The sequence below is a fragment of the Spinacia oleracea genome, chromosome 4, assembly GCF_020520425.1.
Source record: "Spinacia oleracea cultivar Varoflay chromosome 4, BTI_SOV_V1, whole genome shotgun sequence".
In the NCBI taxonomy this organism is placed as follows: domain Eukaryota; kingdom Viridiplantae; phylum Streptophyta; class Magnoliopsida; order Caryophyllales; family Amaranthaceae; genus Spinacia; species Spinacia oleracea.
In genome coordinates, this window is record NC_079490.1 from 12460927 (window position 1) to 12478043 (window position 17117).

The 17117-nt window shown below is 33.9% G+C and overlaps 1 protein-coding gene and 1 long non-coding RNA gene across 5 annotated transcripts; one reads left to right on the forward strand and one right to left on the reverse strand.

The window, feature by feature from the left end:
- Positions 1-442: 442 nt before the first annotated feature.
- On the forward strand, positions 443-5942 carry LOC110775826 (uncharacterized). Of its 4 annotated transcripts, XR_008918809.1 has the most exons (6): positions 443-1055; positions 1983-2057; positions 2866-2955; positions 3054-3173; positions 3870-4060; positions 5537-5942. It is a non-coding gene; the product is annotated as an uncharacterized lncRNA (long non-coding RNA). The 4 variants fall into 4 exon arrangements; XR_008918810.1 differs by lacking the exon at positions 1983-2057 and having other exon boundaries at positions 449-1055; XR_002529885.2 differs by lacking the exon at positions 2866-2955 and having other exon boundaries at positions 454-1055.
- A 2148-nt stretch (positions 5943-8090) lies between these two features.
- LOC110775823 (probable U3 small nucleolar RNA-associated protein 11) lies at positions 8091-16685 on the reverse strand. The gene is made up of 9 exons (XM_021980422.2): positions 16435-16685; positions 12258-12355; positions 12068-12158; positions 11862-11953; positions 11530-11623; positions 11322-11401; positions 10850-10933; positions 8796-8895; positions 8091-8410 (listed from the first exon to the last, which is right to left on the reverse strand). Exons 2-9 carry the CDS (start codon positions 12311-12313, stop codon positions 8318-8320), a joined length of 690 nt encoding a protein of 229 aa, XP_021836114.1. The 5' UTR covers positions 12314-12355; positions 16435-16685; the 3' UTR covers positions 8091-8317.
- Positions 16686-17117: the final 432 nt, after the last annotated feature.

The following is a 17117-nucleotide window of genomic DNA, read 5'->3' on the forward strand; positions in this document are numbered from 1 at the left end:
AAATAAGTGTTCCATTTTGTTTTTATGATCAACCTTTGAAACATAACGAAAGCTATACTTGTTTTGGTTTTTTTTTTTTTTTTTTTTTTTTTTTCTTCAGGGTTTCAAAACTAATCATTAATTCACTATCACAAAATGGTGTTCTCATTAATTCATTTAAGCTACACCTCTTGATTTGCGGATGAGAATCTGCAACGTATGAGGCAAACCAAAGTAAAGACGTTCATAGCATCTCCAACAATAATTTGCAAACGATATCCTAACACATATAAATGCTTGAACTTGATTTACTATTCCTGTAACAGTTAGATTACAATAATACCCTTATTTTTTCTTTGTTTTACATCATGCCCTTGCTCTAATCTGGTGCCACGTTCCCTTTGCCATCAACTCCCCTCTCCTCTTCTCTCCCAATCTGGTGCCCTAATTCTTTGTTTTGTTCTTCAGCTTTCCCTCTCCTCTTCTCTCATGGTAGTAACTTGATCTTCTATGGTCACCTTTCTCTTCTTCGATCTTACCTCCCTCTATTTTTTTAGGCTTTATTTGGTTGGGAGGAATTGGAAGAAAAAGAAAAGAAAGGAAAGGTAAATTAAAGTTTCCTGTATTTGGTACAAATAATTATATGGAAAGTGGAAGGAAAGGACGGGAATTGGAAGGAAAGCTCCTTTATAGAATTTTCACTTTCATTTCCTCCCAAAATTGGAGGAATTTAGAAGGAAAGAGAAAATTAAAAGCTGTCAGTTATATTTCATTTCTCTTCCCTTCATTTCTTTCCCTTAAACCAAACGCAGGAAAATAAAATCTATTTTCCTTCCCTTCTTTTCCTTTCTTTTCCCTTCCTTTCTTTTCTCTTCCTTTCCTTTACTAATAATGAACCAAATAGGGCCTTAACTAAAATGCCTCCTTTTTTCTCTCATTTTCTTGGATACCTCCATCGTTGATGAGAGTGTCCTCCTTCTCTCCTCTCTCTTTCATGGCGTTTCCTCTAGCTTTTTTGTTAGGCTAATTTGACCGTCTTCACACTCTCCCCGCATTTCTACTCATCAATTAAAGAGGTAATCATTCCTTACATTTCAATTAAAAGTTTAATTATCTGGGTTTTCATGTCTGTTCATCAATTTTATATATCCAACCTTGCGGATTGGTAAATGTGTATTTTTCCGGTAATTTTGAATTGTGGGTTGTATTATATAGAATAATACCTTCATCTTTGCCGGTGGGTAAATTTGGTTTTTCTTTTTGCTGAATTTTAATCTTATTTGTTTGTTCTTGCTAATGGGTTAACGAGATTTTAAAATCTAATTTGTAATTGTGGGGAGTAATGTACATTAATGCTCTTCATTTTTTCTAACCATATAATGGGTTGAATGGGATTTTGAGCTAATTTTGAGTTTTGGTAGTTTTGTGTAGTGTCTGCTATTCATTCTTGTTCGTAGATTAATGGGACAAGGTGGAAAACAAATTATTGGTAGTTAATATTTGAATGGTAAGTAGGAAAATGGCAGCAGCTTAGCTTATAGCAGCAACTATATCGAGCAGGGGTCCTCTTAGGAGTGATATGTCTATTTCAATCTGATGCACACCAAATTGGTAGTTTTGTGTAGTGTCTGATATGAATCTGATGCACACCAAATTGGTCCTCTTAGGAGTGATATGTCTATTTCAATAATAAGGGAGGGTCCAAATAATACCATAAGCATGAACATGCTCAATACTATTATATTAAAGTATTTATCTTTGATGTTTCTACTAATATGTACCCATTCCTCCTGGGAAAAATATGTAGCCGAAAAATATGCATTATTGATTTCTACTAATATGCATTATTTTGCTGAGATGGTCAAATTTGGTATAATTTCCTGAGATAACTTTTTCCCTGTGGCCACAGGTTTGTTAGGATTTTTTCCTAAACTAATCTATATAATTAACCTATTAATTTAGAGTTCCTCCAAATTATATCAATTGTTGAAAACAATATGCAGAAAGTTGAAAGGTAGCAAATGAGACGACTAGAGCATCGGTTTTGGCATTGGATTATGAGATTGGCTAAAAAAAGGGTGTGTTATTATCCTCAATTTTGGCTTGTAATGCTAATGAACTTGATTTTGATTGATTTGTGGGTTAAATATCATAATTTTACTCTTGATTATGCTATTTGTTTTAAGTTCATTTTTCGTGTATATGATTTGTTTGATCATGATGCGGAACTTTAACATAGAGGACATATATTTCCTTATGTACTAATTGTATTGCATAAGAAACTATGCTTATAAAACACGGTTGAATTTTCTATATATGTAACTAAAGAGAATAAGCTATGACTTAACATGATTTTAGTAAAATAACCTTTATAATTGTAATAATTGAGGAAATCTGAGCACGATCCTTTCACTATTTTAAGAGATGTATAACTTTTCCGCATATATGAAAATGGTACTTGTATATGTGAGTGTAGCTCTTGGTGAGAAGGAGAACTAATTATCATGGTTTGTGTTAGAGTTGATGTAGTTCCTGAGTAATGGCACTAACTTTTAGCCATTCTTGCTACGGGTTATGACTGAGGGATTTGACTGATATATAGCTGATATATTATAATCGGAGCTAACGAATTAGGCTTGGTTTTCAGTTAACTATTCAGAAGTTCAACGATAAACTTATTATGGTGAAATCATGTTACTTAAAAGAATTAGACAAACGAAGATAAACCTTGGAGTTTATGCATTTAATTGTCGAATAATGTGAAATTCATGGTCCTCTCTATAAGCTCTAAAGAGTAGGAGAGTTTATGGCTTTAAGCACCTTATATTAGAAAAACAAAGTTTTAATCCCAGTGTTAATTTTTTGACTTCTCTCTATGTTCTCCAGTCCCAACACCTACAGAGGAACATTTTAAGAGAGTAAGATCCTTAAAGAACCAGTTTGTGTTGAACAATAATTAATTGGAACAAAAGGCAAGTATGTGTCAATCGATTACTTTTATCTTTATTAGGAACAAGGTAGTTTTCTGTCACCCCTATTGGTGCTAACCTTAATAATTTATACTTATATTTCAGGTCCACTGCAAGTTTATGGGTAATGGTGGTGGTGATATGGATCCAAAAGATATAGAGTGGAGCATTGTACAACATCTGGATTGATGGTAAAGTGGAGCTAATACTTGATCCGGTAGAGAGGTAATATATTTTCTTACGATTATGTTGTCTCATTCTCTAACACTCTCGGTCTCTCTTGCTTTCTGATATATAATTTCTTAATAAATGATAAAGAGTGATTGATCCAACAAACAGACTAACAGAACTCCTTGCTTTAGTCTCTTTTGATGAGCAATCTCTGACTCTCTGCTACAACCTAAGAGAAAACAAGTTACTGGGGTTTTTATTTGAGTGATGTGAGGTTTGGCATTAGATATTTGATCCGCTGAGTTGTGATCTGTTTATTCTCTCTCTTTTACTTGGATGATCTGTTAGTTTATTCTCTCTCTTTCACTTGGATGATCTGTTAGCTCATGATACTATTCGACCAAAATATAGTAGAAGTTAAATTTAATGAATTTACAGAATTTTTCATAGTGTTCGAGAACGTTATTTTCAATATCTCATGATACTATTTGTTGAGGCATCTGACATAATTCCAACCATTGCATATAGTTAGCTATGGTCTGTTCCTTTCCAAAAAAAAATGGGGTATTTAGTAGTTTGTTTCCACTTTAATTTTCGTTTTCTTGTTTGTTATGAAGTATTTCTTTTCAACAACAAATGTGATCCTCAATCGGAGGTTTAATCGAGCTTGTAGGAATTGATAGAGTTCTATGCACTCTCCTTGGATGTATCTTGTAGAAGCCCTCAGATTCTGTAATTTTAATTGAGCAGGTCAGTTGGTTTACCTTTAATCCCAAGCTTCATATTGAAAGGGAACAGTTGATTAAAAGGGAACAATTATGTTATCTGACACGTACGACAAAAATTACACACCAATTAATGAAAACTTGCATGAAGCTCCAACGTATGGCGGGTGAGTTGAAGCTAGAGAACCTAGACATTGCCCGTCTATTGAAGATAAGGTAAAATTTGCAAATTAATATTTTCATGCAAACTGCACTCTTCTTATAGATGGAGTTTCTATAGAGCCTGTAAGTGAACTGAATAGGAACATGTTTCAGTTAGCGTATAGACTTATTCTCTCAATCCCTAATCCCATTAGTTAACGGTCACATGAAACTCGTCGTTTTATGCTTAATTTTCTTACTTTGTATGTTTATTAAAACTTTATAGTATCTTAAGCTCTAGGTAAGTGTGGGTAAGCTAGAAATTGACGATTACTTTTGCCGAATTCTAGAATTTAGATAGTGAGTAGGTAGTATGCTGGTGTTGACTTGGGTTAATAGTTGAGCCTTAAAATTAGATCAAGAATCAATGCGATATTAGGCTGGCGGTGGATTTCTTATTCATTTGCTCCTCTAAAACTTGCATAAATTTATACGATATTAGATTGTGTACTGCTATATTGCCCATGAAGTCATTTGGCCAGGTAGTGAGTTTAGCGCTCATTTTTCGCACTCCCACTTTCAGTTGTTGAGTCATATGGGAGTCTTGTTATAAATCGGTGGGTGCAAAATCTCAGGGGTAATATTCGGTGGGCTTCTTTTGTGCATATAAGCAATCCAGATTCCATAATTCTATTATTATATGTAATGATAAACCACAAGGAGTATCTGCCTTGGTTCAATGCAAGAAAAATAAATGTCCTGATTCCCATTTTTTCCAGAAGTTAGTTTTCTGATTGTTACCAATTTTAGCTCCACGTTTTCATCTACTATCATGAACTTATAAACTATTGAGCGCTACATGGTAAGACAAGTGTTGAACTACTTTGACATGTACGAGGTGGCTACTTTCTTACAGTGTTGAAGATACATGTCCTACTTATTTGAATAACCTTCAGAAAATATTCTATGATGCTCAAAATATCTGAAATCTTTTCATCTTCAGTTTTTTTTTTTTTTTTTTTTTTACTTCCAATTTTGGTAGGCATATCATCTATGAACACCCTGATTTATTGATATAGATACAGAATTACAGGGTACAATGTTATAAGGCAATTCGGACTGTTAATTATATGTTGCATGTATATTTGTACTCTGTGTGTAAATGAATAACAATATGATTACATGTAAGAACGAGGTGTTAATGTGATCCCGAGAATACTTGTTCTTTCCTTGATGTACTTTTCTGTTTCCAAAATGAATGCCTTTTGAGTTTTAGAATGAAGAGACCTTCACTTCTCCTTTGCAACAATATATTTTATAGGTTCAAGTGCTTAACTGTCACTCTCGTTGATTTTTTTTTTTTAATTCTTGCTTGCTTTTAGGTGTGTAAAAAGAAGAAATTAACTTGATCATTGTCAAAAGAAATAATTAACTTTATAATTTAAGTATTTATCTATATGCACATTATGAAAAATAGAATTACTACTTCTTTTGCTTTCTACTTATGTTCTATGCATCTAAATAAGCTTAATGTGTAATTCTTTTCTATAGAAAGATAATGGAAATGGAGATAAATCAAGAAAGAGGTCAATGGATCTTTGACCAACTTACAACACCACGTATGGACAAATGGTATGGCATCTGGGGTACGTGGATACAAATTCTGCCATTGACGTTCAAGTGCACCATTATCGGAGAATATTGTGGAAGTTATTCAGATGTATTGATTTATAGATGTTATTGTCGTCTCTTGAGTTGATACTAATCAATTTATCTAGATTAGATGTACAACTTACAAGTCCAAGTTAGACATCTTTACGCTCTAGCTTCGCAACAATAACAATAATGGTTACCAAACTCTTTGTAAAGGATTGACCTTCTCTTGTAAATCCGATTATTGTAATTACAGCTTAATGATATGATATGATATGATATGAAATATAATATTTTGTAATAATGTGTTAAAAGAAGAATATGTAGCCTTCAATAAAGTACTTATGCTTTACTACTTCATATATTTTTAGCAAACATCAAACAACTGTAAAGCAGATAATGTAGCTAATAATTAAGCTATTGATTTAACTAATTATATTTTCCTAGCTATCTTGGGGGACCGTGCTCGATTTAACTCCATGCATGCTTACCTTGTATTGTGTAAGCTACCTTTGTCTCTTTCTATTTTTCTCAGATCTTCTTATGCACAAAAAATGAGCTGATTACTTTTGCTAATCGTAATTTCTATATGAGCATTAACATAAATTTGTAAGTGGTCGTGTTTTACTTAACATTTTTACGAGACAGTTTTGTATATCTTGGGGGCTAGCGCACAGTCCAACAACTAGTAACAAGAAAAAATCCAAGTGCATCATTCATGGCACAAACTGAAACATTAAAGCAAGCCTCGTCTTGTATTCTTAAATAGCCCAAAGCCTTACATTCTTACATAAACCAAAGTTATTAGTTGATTAACATTTTACTAAAACTAGAATAAATGACATGAACATCAATACCTAGTATTTTAAAAACACAACCACCACCATTACAAGGCCACATGGCTACCTTTAAATAAAAACAAAGCTCCACGTGACATGTGTCAAAACTTGAAAAATCTATTTTATTTTAAAATTTTATTTTTGAAAATGAGAGATAATGCAATAAGATTCTTCAAACGCTTCACTTCATCTTCCCCATTTTCATCTTTACAATTTACTCCATATTTTTCAACCTTAATTAATTACACTCAATTTAAATTCAATGCAGTACTCATTCTTCTCCCTTCTCTTGTAACCTTCATTCAACAAATTGAATTCCTAAAATAATAACTTCTTTCATTGGTCTCTTTTCAGCAACTTCATTTATTAGAACCAGTATAAATAAACGATGAAAATGATTTTAATCGGTAGAGTTTGTGTATTGGATTCAAAATAGGCATTAACCACATTCTATATTCATCCACAAAACCCTTGCAACATAAATTGACCAACGTTAAACAATTCGACAAACCAATGATTTTAGCAGATAGTTTACTTGATTAAGTGATGCATTAGGAGCCTTTGGCTATGTGGATTTATTTCCAAATAAGCAGACGGACAATATCAGAAGAATATATGCCTCAAAAAGTAGCTCATCAAAAAATATACATTTTATATTTGCAATTGTACCATCTACCATCTTCAAGCAAAATGTTGTTTTGTGAGTTGTGACTTTGATGTTATCCAAAACTAACACTTTTACCGTTTAATTTATACCATTTCGACTCTTTTAATTTGATTAATTTGGTTATACATGGAAATATTTGTATCATTGGAAAAATCGATGTTTTTGTATTATGTTTTAATGATTCGTTAAACTATGAATGTGTACGGAAATGGAATTTTGACCCCTCACATGTTTGAGTTATGAGCTTTTGGACAGGAGCAAGTGAGACGATATTTTTTTTGGTGTTATTACCCGATTCACCTCTAAGGCTAATCCGGATTCGGGGCGAGTTCTGGGTGGGTAAGTTTCAACCCCCTCCTAATTGTTGTTGGGGGGAATCGAACACGCGGCCCTCCCTATCAAGTTCAGGCTCAATCACCACTGAACCAACAAACAATTGGTAGAAGTGAGACAATATGAGATTTCTTCATTCCTATTATTTTGTGCTTGTGTGTGTAATTGCGGCTTTGTAGGGGGTGTGATGGACAAAGTTGCGATACTTTTACACAAACTTAAGAATGCCATTTTTTGTAATTTATATTTTGTTATACTAGAATTTGAAAACAATTTTAAGTTTTAATGTGAGATAGAATATAATGCTGATATTTTTTGCTGTTATTCAAACGACACTCCGTATGCTTTAGTTGTCAATGGATTATTGAATATCGAGCATATTCCTAGGCAAGATGAAACCAATACAACTAATTATAAAAGAGAACAATTTTGCTACATATAACTTAAGTCCAGACTTTGCTTCGTTGTGTGTTAATTGTAGTAATAAAGTTGAGGTTAAGAGATTTCAATTTGGAGTCTTTTCAGATGATGTTTGGTCGAGGAAGATAAACTCTTTGATATGTTATTGCGCGCATAATGCATATGAAGTATAATATGTGTTAGAAATTCGAAATGATATCCAAGGCCTCAAGTAGTATTTTTTTTTAAAGAGTGACAAAATGGGTGGATTATCCAATGTGAAAGATGGAGTAGATATGGTTAATAACTCCTAAATAACCTATTCAATTTGTGAAGATCAAATAATCAATTTTTTTTATAATTTACCCGTTCATCGAACGGGTCAAAGGGCTAGTTATCTGTTAACATTACAAACCATATATTATAAAATACTTCGTATATTTATCGTTTACGTTCTGCCCGCCACTTGTAAACTGGCCTACCGGTGGGAGAAACAATCTCATCTTCCCGTAGCTTGCGTTTCCTACCCTTCTTCTGCATCAACACAAAGATAAAAACTCAGAACAAAATAAACATAGAATGTAGCCACATGATGACTAAATACAGCTCAACGGACATTTGAGGCAGACTTTAGTCTAAATTAGACAGTAAATTTCTAATATCAACTGTAATTCTATCAGATGCTCTGGTAAGTACTGATTTAAATGCCAAATAAAAATTAAAATAACGCTACATATTGAACCCTTCAATAGAACAGCTCAGTAAACTAAATCAGATACTCGTTGATAATGGGCATCTACAATCAAAGGTACAGTAAAATTGGGGCTAAAGAACGTCTGGCATCAACTCTACTCTCTATGGAAATATAATCAGAATTGATGGGCAGGTAATTTAGATGTTGTTAAGCTTGAATTGGTACCTGTAGCTCTTTCTGCAAGGCCATCTCTGCATAGACTCTCTCCAAATCTTCAACTCTTTTCTTTCTTGCCTCCAACTCTTTGTAGGAAGCTTTCATCTTCCTGCCCAAAATAAATAATAAAATGAGTAGATATAAAAGGAAACAACAGTTCAAAACGCACAAGAAAGAAACCTATGTTACTCAGACACGGGTGTCGGAGTATCCGACACCCCGATCCAAATATTTGCAGACACTCCGACACGGTCAAAGGAGTGTCTTGACTTGTTTTTTAGACACGGCTGCCTTACAAAGTGTCGGAAAAAACATCGACACTTTTTATAAAAATATAATTTTTAAATTAAAAAAAGATAAAGATTAGAATATTAATGAATAATAAAATTAAAATTACAAAATAAGATAAATAGTCTTTGAAAGAGTTTAAGAATACAAAGAGTTCAAAAGTAAACATATAAATATCCTTAAAAAAAAGGGAAGTAAACATAAATATATAATAAAAAGCTGACAGACCCACTCCCAACAGTAACACCCTAGAGTCATAAACTATTCTAAAATTACCACGTGATATCCCACTATATGAATTTCTTTCTTTTAACTTTTCTTTTTTTTAACTTTTTTAAACGTGATATCATAACCCAAAAGTGAGAACAAACCTTGTACCATAAACCACGAACCCGAAGATGATAGCCCACCACCTTAAAACAGACGCAAAACATGAACACGAGGAGGAAGAAGACGCCGGAAACAATGGCGATTCTCAAGCAGTCATGAAAACAAGGATCGAAGAATGCTTTCAACTCGTTTTTTCTTCTACAACAAAAGCCCCAATATATTTTTTTCTTAATCGTCTTCCCCGACCTTCAATTTCTAGATCTAGGGTTTTGATTTTTTTACTCAATTTCTTTTCCGACACTGGCGCCGACACTATATTTTGGACTCTTTTCCGACATTGGTGTCGACACCTCCCCGGACACGTGTCGGGTGTCGTGTCGCGGGTCGGGTCGTGTCGACACCGACACCCGCCGCTGGAAGAAGTGTCGGAGTAACATAGAAAGAAACAAAAGAGATCATTATAATACTACTACCCACAATCTAACTTTCTAAATTTGCTTTAAAGATCACAGAATTGTGATAATTAAAATACTGAGCCATCAGCATCAACTACTGAGGTTGAATCAGAATTCAGAAATTTTCTTATCAAAAACTGAACAAGGAATCCACCAAGTAAAACAATTAAAACAAAATCCAACAGCTAAAGGGAAAAAATTCAAGACAAAATCTATAAACCCCTAATTTTAAAATCAATAAATAATTGCAGATTAGTTTAAAAACTCTGAACTTCAATTCATGTTCTAGAAAAGCGACCTAGTTTTTTCAATGCAAAGTGGAGATAATGTGGTGTTGTACTGTTGTGTATTGGGGACGATATCTTTAGGCTTCAGCAGGTCTCCTAATTAAGCCACAACAATGTTCAAACATTCGGAAGTTCCAGATGACGTAAGACAGAATGTTTAGGGTCTTCAACTTACAGTAATTTATTGAAACTTATAAGACCTTATTTAGCTTATATGGCCTTATTTAAGCTTATCTGAACTTATAGGACCTCAAACTTATTTAAATAAGGTCCTAAAATTGAAAACTTCGTAAGATAGGTCCTTCAGTATTCCAAGAGATTAAGATTCAAGACCAACAGGGTATTACATCATTTTTACTCAATCTAAGACAGCTTAATATGCAAACTTTTTTGTTAAAAATCAGGCAAAGAAACAAATTTATTAAACTGAGAAAATCAATCCTCTTGCATCAGCAAAAGAGAGAACAATGAGAAACGAAGGACTTGCCCTTTGTCACTTTGAAAAAGGCAACCAAATTGTAGAAGCATTTCAAATCACAAGCACTATAACATTTTGTATATGTTTCTTTTGAAAAGGTAAGGTAAACAAACACAAGGCTCCCTATCTCAAGCTTGCTTCAGAAAAAGGAGAAAAAGGAAAATCGAAGGACTAAAAATGCCAAAATAAGTAAGAAACGGTTTTTTTTTATAAATAGCCTTTTACCTCATGATAGCAGAAGGTACAGACCCTGATGTACGAAGCTCTGCATCCCTTGAGGATCTTGATTGTATCTCTTTTGCCTCTTCACTGTTTAACAAAAGGTTTCCGGATACCTCAATTAGAGCTCTTAAGTTAGCAATTTCCTTTTGTCACTTGGGGAAAAGGCAACAAAAATGCAGAAGCATTTCAAATCACAAGCACCAAAACATTTCGTATATGTTTCTTTTAAAAAGGTAAGGTAAACAAGCATAAGGCTCCCCTATGTCAAGCTCATGGCCTTATGCCTTGCAAAGGGAAAAAAAATTATTTTGTATATAGTGATGACCGAGGAGAAAAGAATAGGAGGAAAATTGAACGAGAAAACAGTTCTACCATCGTACAATCAACACAATAAGAAATAGAGAGAGAAGGAGAAGGGGAAGGCTAAGTCTCCACAGCTCCACGCCTCTTTAATCTCGAAGTTTGAAAGACAAACCTGTCTTCTGCAAAATAAACGTGTTTGATCGAGGGTCGATTATCTAAAGAATGAAGCACAGCTCTACGCTTTTCCACTTTCTGTAAACAGAGAGGACATGGTGTCAGCAATGTATACACAGTAAAACAACAATGAAAAATAAGCAAACGTTTGTATCGCTTTCACAACAAATATATAATATCAGAAATACTAAGCTATAAGTATTTTCCTTCTTTTCACTTAGAATTTTCTGAAGCACATATCCTCTGTCTTGTGTCTTCATCAACAAAAGTTCTTCTGGTGAATACTTGTTTGCCTCGCTCCTATGGTTATAGAAAATCAAATCAATGACAGCTAAAGGAACATTAAGCAATGGTAATAATCAAATAAGCATCACAAATGAGTGATGGTGAGATCATAACCATTATGATTTATAAGCTTTTTTTTATCGGGAAGTTTGATTTAAAAAAAAAGAAAAAAAAAGGTGTACTAGAGGGTTAAAAGTAGAACGCCAAAAACCATTATGAACACGGCATTTCTCAAAACAAGAACATGTCTTACTCCGGTCTATGAACTCCATTAGTTGTGTTAGATCTGATCATGCCAAAATAAAATTCATCAGGGTTCCTATTCGCTGCCTTTTCTTTGAGTCTCTGGAAAAAAATATCCAAACCGGAATCAATCAAGATCACAACTTCTAAAACAAAGGTGATAGAAAAACATTCAAAGGTTCAACAAGTAAAAGGAACTAGACATGAAAACTTTACCCGTAATGTATCCTCCTTTTTGTGGTATTCTTTTGCACGGATGTCATAGTCCTTTTTCTTTTCAAGGATCCCAAACTTTTTCCTTGAATCCCTGAATCCATAACAAGAAACAAAAACGAAAATTAAAATTAGGAAAAAAGGATTTAGAAAACAAAGCAAATAAAAAGACGAACTTAATAAGTAGGCTTACGGTTGCGATCGCTCCTTATATGCTCTCTTCGAGATTGCATTTCTTATAGAAGACATCTTGATCCTTTGTGCAATATCAAAAATCTACTGTCTAATACTCTGCTACAATAAAACCTCTCATTCCATTAACATCCAAACTAATATATTAATAGATCAGGCCCGTCCCTGAGGCAAGCCAGGAGGGTTCCCCGCCTTGGGCCAAGGAGGGATGAAAGGTGATTGTCAGAAAAATTAAATTATATAAAAAAGGATTATACGAATTTCAAGTAGAATTATAAAGTGTGTATAGACTAATTAGACATAAAATAACACCAAAGACAAACCCAGCAGAATATTTAACAATTTGAAACTCATCATATCAAAAAATTCGAATAAGTAATCCTAATCAGTCTTATGACAATCATGTCAAAAAAAGCTAAGAAAAAAAAACCAACAAAAAACACTTAAAAATACTTGTTACTGTTATGCACTATCAACATGCCATTAACAGGTTGATTAAAAGAAAGCTAGCTTGCAAAATTTGGCCAAAGTGAACAAGTAAATGTACTAACTTTAATCAATCCAAAGACTTCCTTTGCAAATTATATCTAGTACCCTAATCCATAAACTCCAGCAATCATACTTAGACATGCTTTATCAGTTTAACACATAGACGAAGCATAGACTAACAGAAAAAAAAATTAGGAAAAACAAAATATCATCAAACTAATTAACCTTGCATTTAGAACCCAATTATAGAATAGAACTTGAGCAATAACATTTAGTTTCTATTAAAAAACAAATATAAAAATAGGGGTGATAATACTCTTACAAGACCTTAGTTTTAAAAAGCGCGAAGCACACTAAAGCGCAAAAGAACCCCGGAGCTTAAGCGCAAAGCGAAAGTGCACACTTTTCGTAGGCGAAGCGCACTCGGAAATAAATAATAAAATTTCAATGTTCAGAATATATGGAGAAAATATGGAAAGAAAAGATGAAAAAAAGAAGAGAAATCATAACGATGAAAGAAAAATTCAGAATCCGAAGGGAGAAATCCGGCGAGAAGGCTAGAGAAATCCAACTACATGAGAAAATTGCACTAGGGTTTTCAAAAACTTCCCAAATATTCTCTTTTTAAAAACAAGAAATCACGTGATACTTTAAAAAAGAAGATTAGAGCCACGTGGCTTTATTTTTTATAAAAAAGGAGGGTCTGATGTGCCCAGACTACGGGAAGCGCAGAAGCACCGAAGCGCTAGGAAGCGCGCGCTTCTTGTATGTCGCTAGGCTTCGGCTGGCAGAAGCGTTGCTGTGAGCTTCCGAGCTTTAAGCGCAAAAAAGCGCGCTTTTTAAAACTAAGTACAAGACTGATTGGTTTGATGTACTGATCAGTTTCATAGTTCACACTACTTATATCATCAGATAGATTGCCATATCCGGACTATTAAAAACTAGAATAATGCATCAGAAGCAGAGAATATGACTAAACAATAAGTTCAAAATGTATTCTAGCTGCATCCTGCATGCAATTTGTCAGGTTCTTATTGCATGCTAGACTTATTGCACAAGTTTCTAAATGGACTCATATAGAACTCACACCTAGTTAGTACTTGTTTCCTTGTCTCATCCAGCTGACTATGCTCGGATCACCCTTTAAGAAACTGGTTTCTAGGCTAGTTCCAGCTTTTTTCTGATTTTTATTTCAGGAAAGACAAATATGCTTAAGCTTTATGCTAATTTCTTTTGTTACATTGTTTCTACAAGTTCTTAAGGAAAAAGAAACAAATATGTTTGTAATTTACCCAGAAAAATGTCTAGTATTACTGCTTTACACTTTTGATTTTCATGTGCCTGAAAATCAAGCATTGTTAACCTTGATGTTAGTGAAAGTCTTTTGATCCTAGCTTAGCAAAATTCTCGCAGAATGTATTCAACTTCATCTTATCCTTTCCTCTTAGTCACTCTTTAAGAAAATTTGAAGGTAAGGATTCATGCCACATGCAAAAAGAGACCTAAACAATCTTTTATTTATTTTTTAACCCATGAGTCTGCTTATATAGCTCATTTATTTCTTTTAATTTGGTCAGGGACTGAGAGGCAAAGAATTTGGTTACGGTTTAAAGCTTACGATACTTAGGGGAGTGTTGTTAGAGGATCCTAACCAAGGAGCTTCATGCTGGTAATTTAATACCTTATCTTAAACCCCTAAAAGTATTTGAACTCTGAAATTCTGAATGTTTACCGTATGTAATCTTGGTACTCGTACTACTGGTGATTGTCCCCACGATAGGTGTCCAGAAGTCAATACTATGATCCGCAAACTGATGATTGACAATAGAATTTACACACAAGTTTGTGATATAATTAATCAGCTCTCCTTCCACATGATAGAGGTAGAGCACTAGATTACATACGGGGAGTGTTGTTAGAGGATCCTAACCAAGGAGCTTCATGCTGGTAATTTAATACCTTATCTTAAAAAGCTAAAAGTATTTTAACTCTAAAATTCTGAATATTTACCGTATGTAATGCTGGTACTCATACTATGGTGATTGTCCCACAAGTTTACACACAAGTTTGTAATATAATTAATCAGCTCTCCTTCTGCGTGATAGAGGTAGAGCACTAGAGCTATGTCATTTCTAACAAATCCTAATATAATTATCACATTCATGCAAATACTGCATATTTTATAATCATCTACTGAATTTTCTCCATCGTTATGATGTACGTAGCATCCTAGTATTGGCAGTTTTCTTGACAAACACTTGAGAATATGTTCTAGAAAAAGATTCCTACTTGTGCAGAAAAAGGTTGGAGATATTTGTTCAATTGTTTAAAATCCTAATAACCTGAAAGTATTAGACTCGGTAGACTATTGTAGAGTAGCAAACCGCGACCCTCTCAAGGTTATATACTGTGGAGCATCCCTCCATTCAATAAAGTTTTTCAATTTTTCTGTTTAATTTTGCTCCAAAAATTTGCCTGATTTTTTCTTTATTTTATATTTGTCCAATAATAAGGACCCAAATTGACATAATTGAACATGGTCATATTCCCTCATGAAAACCCACTTGCAGGTTTTGGAAGGTTACTAACTTCATTCGAAAAACAACAGTAAGGGTGACTTATCTGTCAACTTTTCCACTATCACCCCCCAAAAACTTGCAGTTCTTATTAACCAGACCATATCCATCCCTGCACACTACCAAGTCAAAAGTAGAAATATCTTATAACCGACTCAAGGATTCAACTGTAATGAAACCCTTCCCTCTCTATATCTTCCCAGACCCCTGTGTATCTCCAAGTTTCTCTCTCCCTCTCCGTGTTCCATTCCCCCTGACTGACCCTCTGCCAATCTGTTAATATCTGCAAGTTTGTCTATTATCTATGCAGGAATTGCACTTACTAATCTTCAAACTAGGACATCAACAATAGAAAATTAGAATCACAATAAGATGATCCAAAAACAAAGAAATTTCATCCTAAGAACACACCAACAAACAATGGCATTAGTCAGCTTAAACAAACATTGGTGTTTGAGAAATCTCTTCTCTTTACTCATTCATTCAAATATCAACAAAGACTTCATATAATTGTTCTAATCAATTACTAACATTCTTGCTCCAATTGGACCTTTCACATCAGAATAACTTGCAATTAACTAAGTATTATATAATACACATCAGAATAATTTAAGCCAAACTCCAATAAAAAAAACACAAAAAAAAAGGCATAGCGAATATCTAAAGTATTAAACTTCAAAATCCTTCCCTGCTTAGATGATAACATGAACTGATTGTTTGAATTATTAAGAGTCCAAATTAAATAAATAGCAAAAGATGATAACATGATCCAAAACAGATAAAATTCGTCCTAACATGAACAATTAATTGATAAGTTCAGATAATCTACTCCAATTCAAAATTCTTCAACTGCCTCGCAAATCACCCAAATTTCCCACAAATAAATGATTTTGTGAATTATTAAGAGTCAAACTATCATCAAAATTAATCCATCTTACACTTAATCATCTAAACACCATATGTAAAGTTTGTAAAAAAGCTCATTCATACAATCTTACACAACTTACACAAATGACCAATTGACCATCAGGTTCTCCATGCTAACAACATCTAACACTAATAGAGAAACAAGAGACCTACGAAGCACGGAAACGCCAAAAAATCACGACTTACCGTTTCAGAAACGTCCTGGAACGGGGAAACCGGGAAACGCGTTTCGGAACGCGCCGAAACCGTTTCAGAAAAATGTAGACGTGTTTGAAACTGAATTCATCCCGGAAACGAATGGGAAACGAGATTTCAATCTAATATTCACGTTTCCCAAGCAAACTTGCTGATTGTATGAAAGTTTTTCCGCCAGAAAACTGAAATTAGGTTGAAGAAGATAGGTTGAAGAAGATCTCGGTTACTCTGTATTTCAAACTTGCATAGCCTATATTCGAAACCGTGCTATACATTTGGGCCCGGCCCAAGTAGACAAATAGAAATTAAATCATTAAGGGTGTATTTAGTTCAACATATTTTGGAATCAGGTATAAGTTTGAAATCATCCAACCTCATGCCTGATGTTTGGTTAACTATTTTTATAAAATTTAAAATTTGGGGACCCACCTCCAAAACCTCTATGGTATCGAGTTCTCATACTCAAGGGGAGGTGGGTATATGGAATTATATTAACTGAAAATAAAATCAATGAAGGAAATATGTCCTTCACCCAAGGTGCATTAAGTCTAATACCAAGGTTCAGATTAATTGCGAACGATTAATTCAGTGAAATCAAGTGATCAGAACAGCTAGCTGGAGCAATTCTTCTGATCAGTGAGTTCTAATGGATATTAAGCTCACAACTTACTCTT

What these genes read in the sequence shown, in the direction of transcription:
- LOC110775823 (XM_021980422.2), bottom strand. Translation starts at nt 12,313, where the DNA reads ATGTCTTCTATAAGAAATGCAATCTCGAAGAGAGCATATAAGGAGCGA. An exon ending in AATGGAGTTCATAGACCGGA is followed by an intron (nt 11,624 to 11,861) that starts GTAAGACATGTT and finishes CTATAACCATAG; the next exon opens with GAGCGAGGCAAACAAGTATT. An exon ending in GTACCTTCTGCTATCATGAG is followed by an intron (nt 8,896 to 10,849) that starts GTAAAAGGCTAT and finishes TATTTTGGGCAG; the next exon opens with GAAGATGAAAGCTTCCTACA.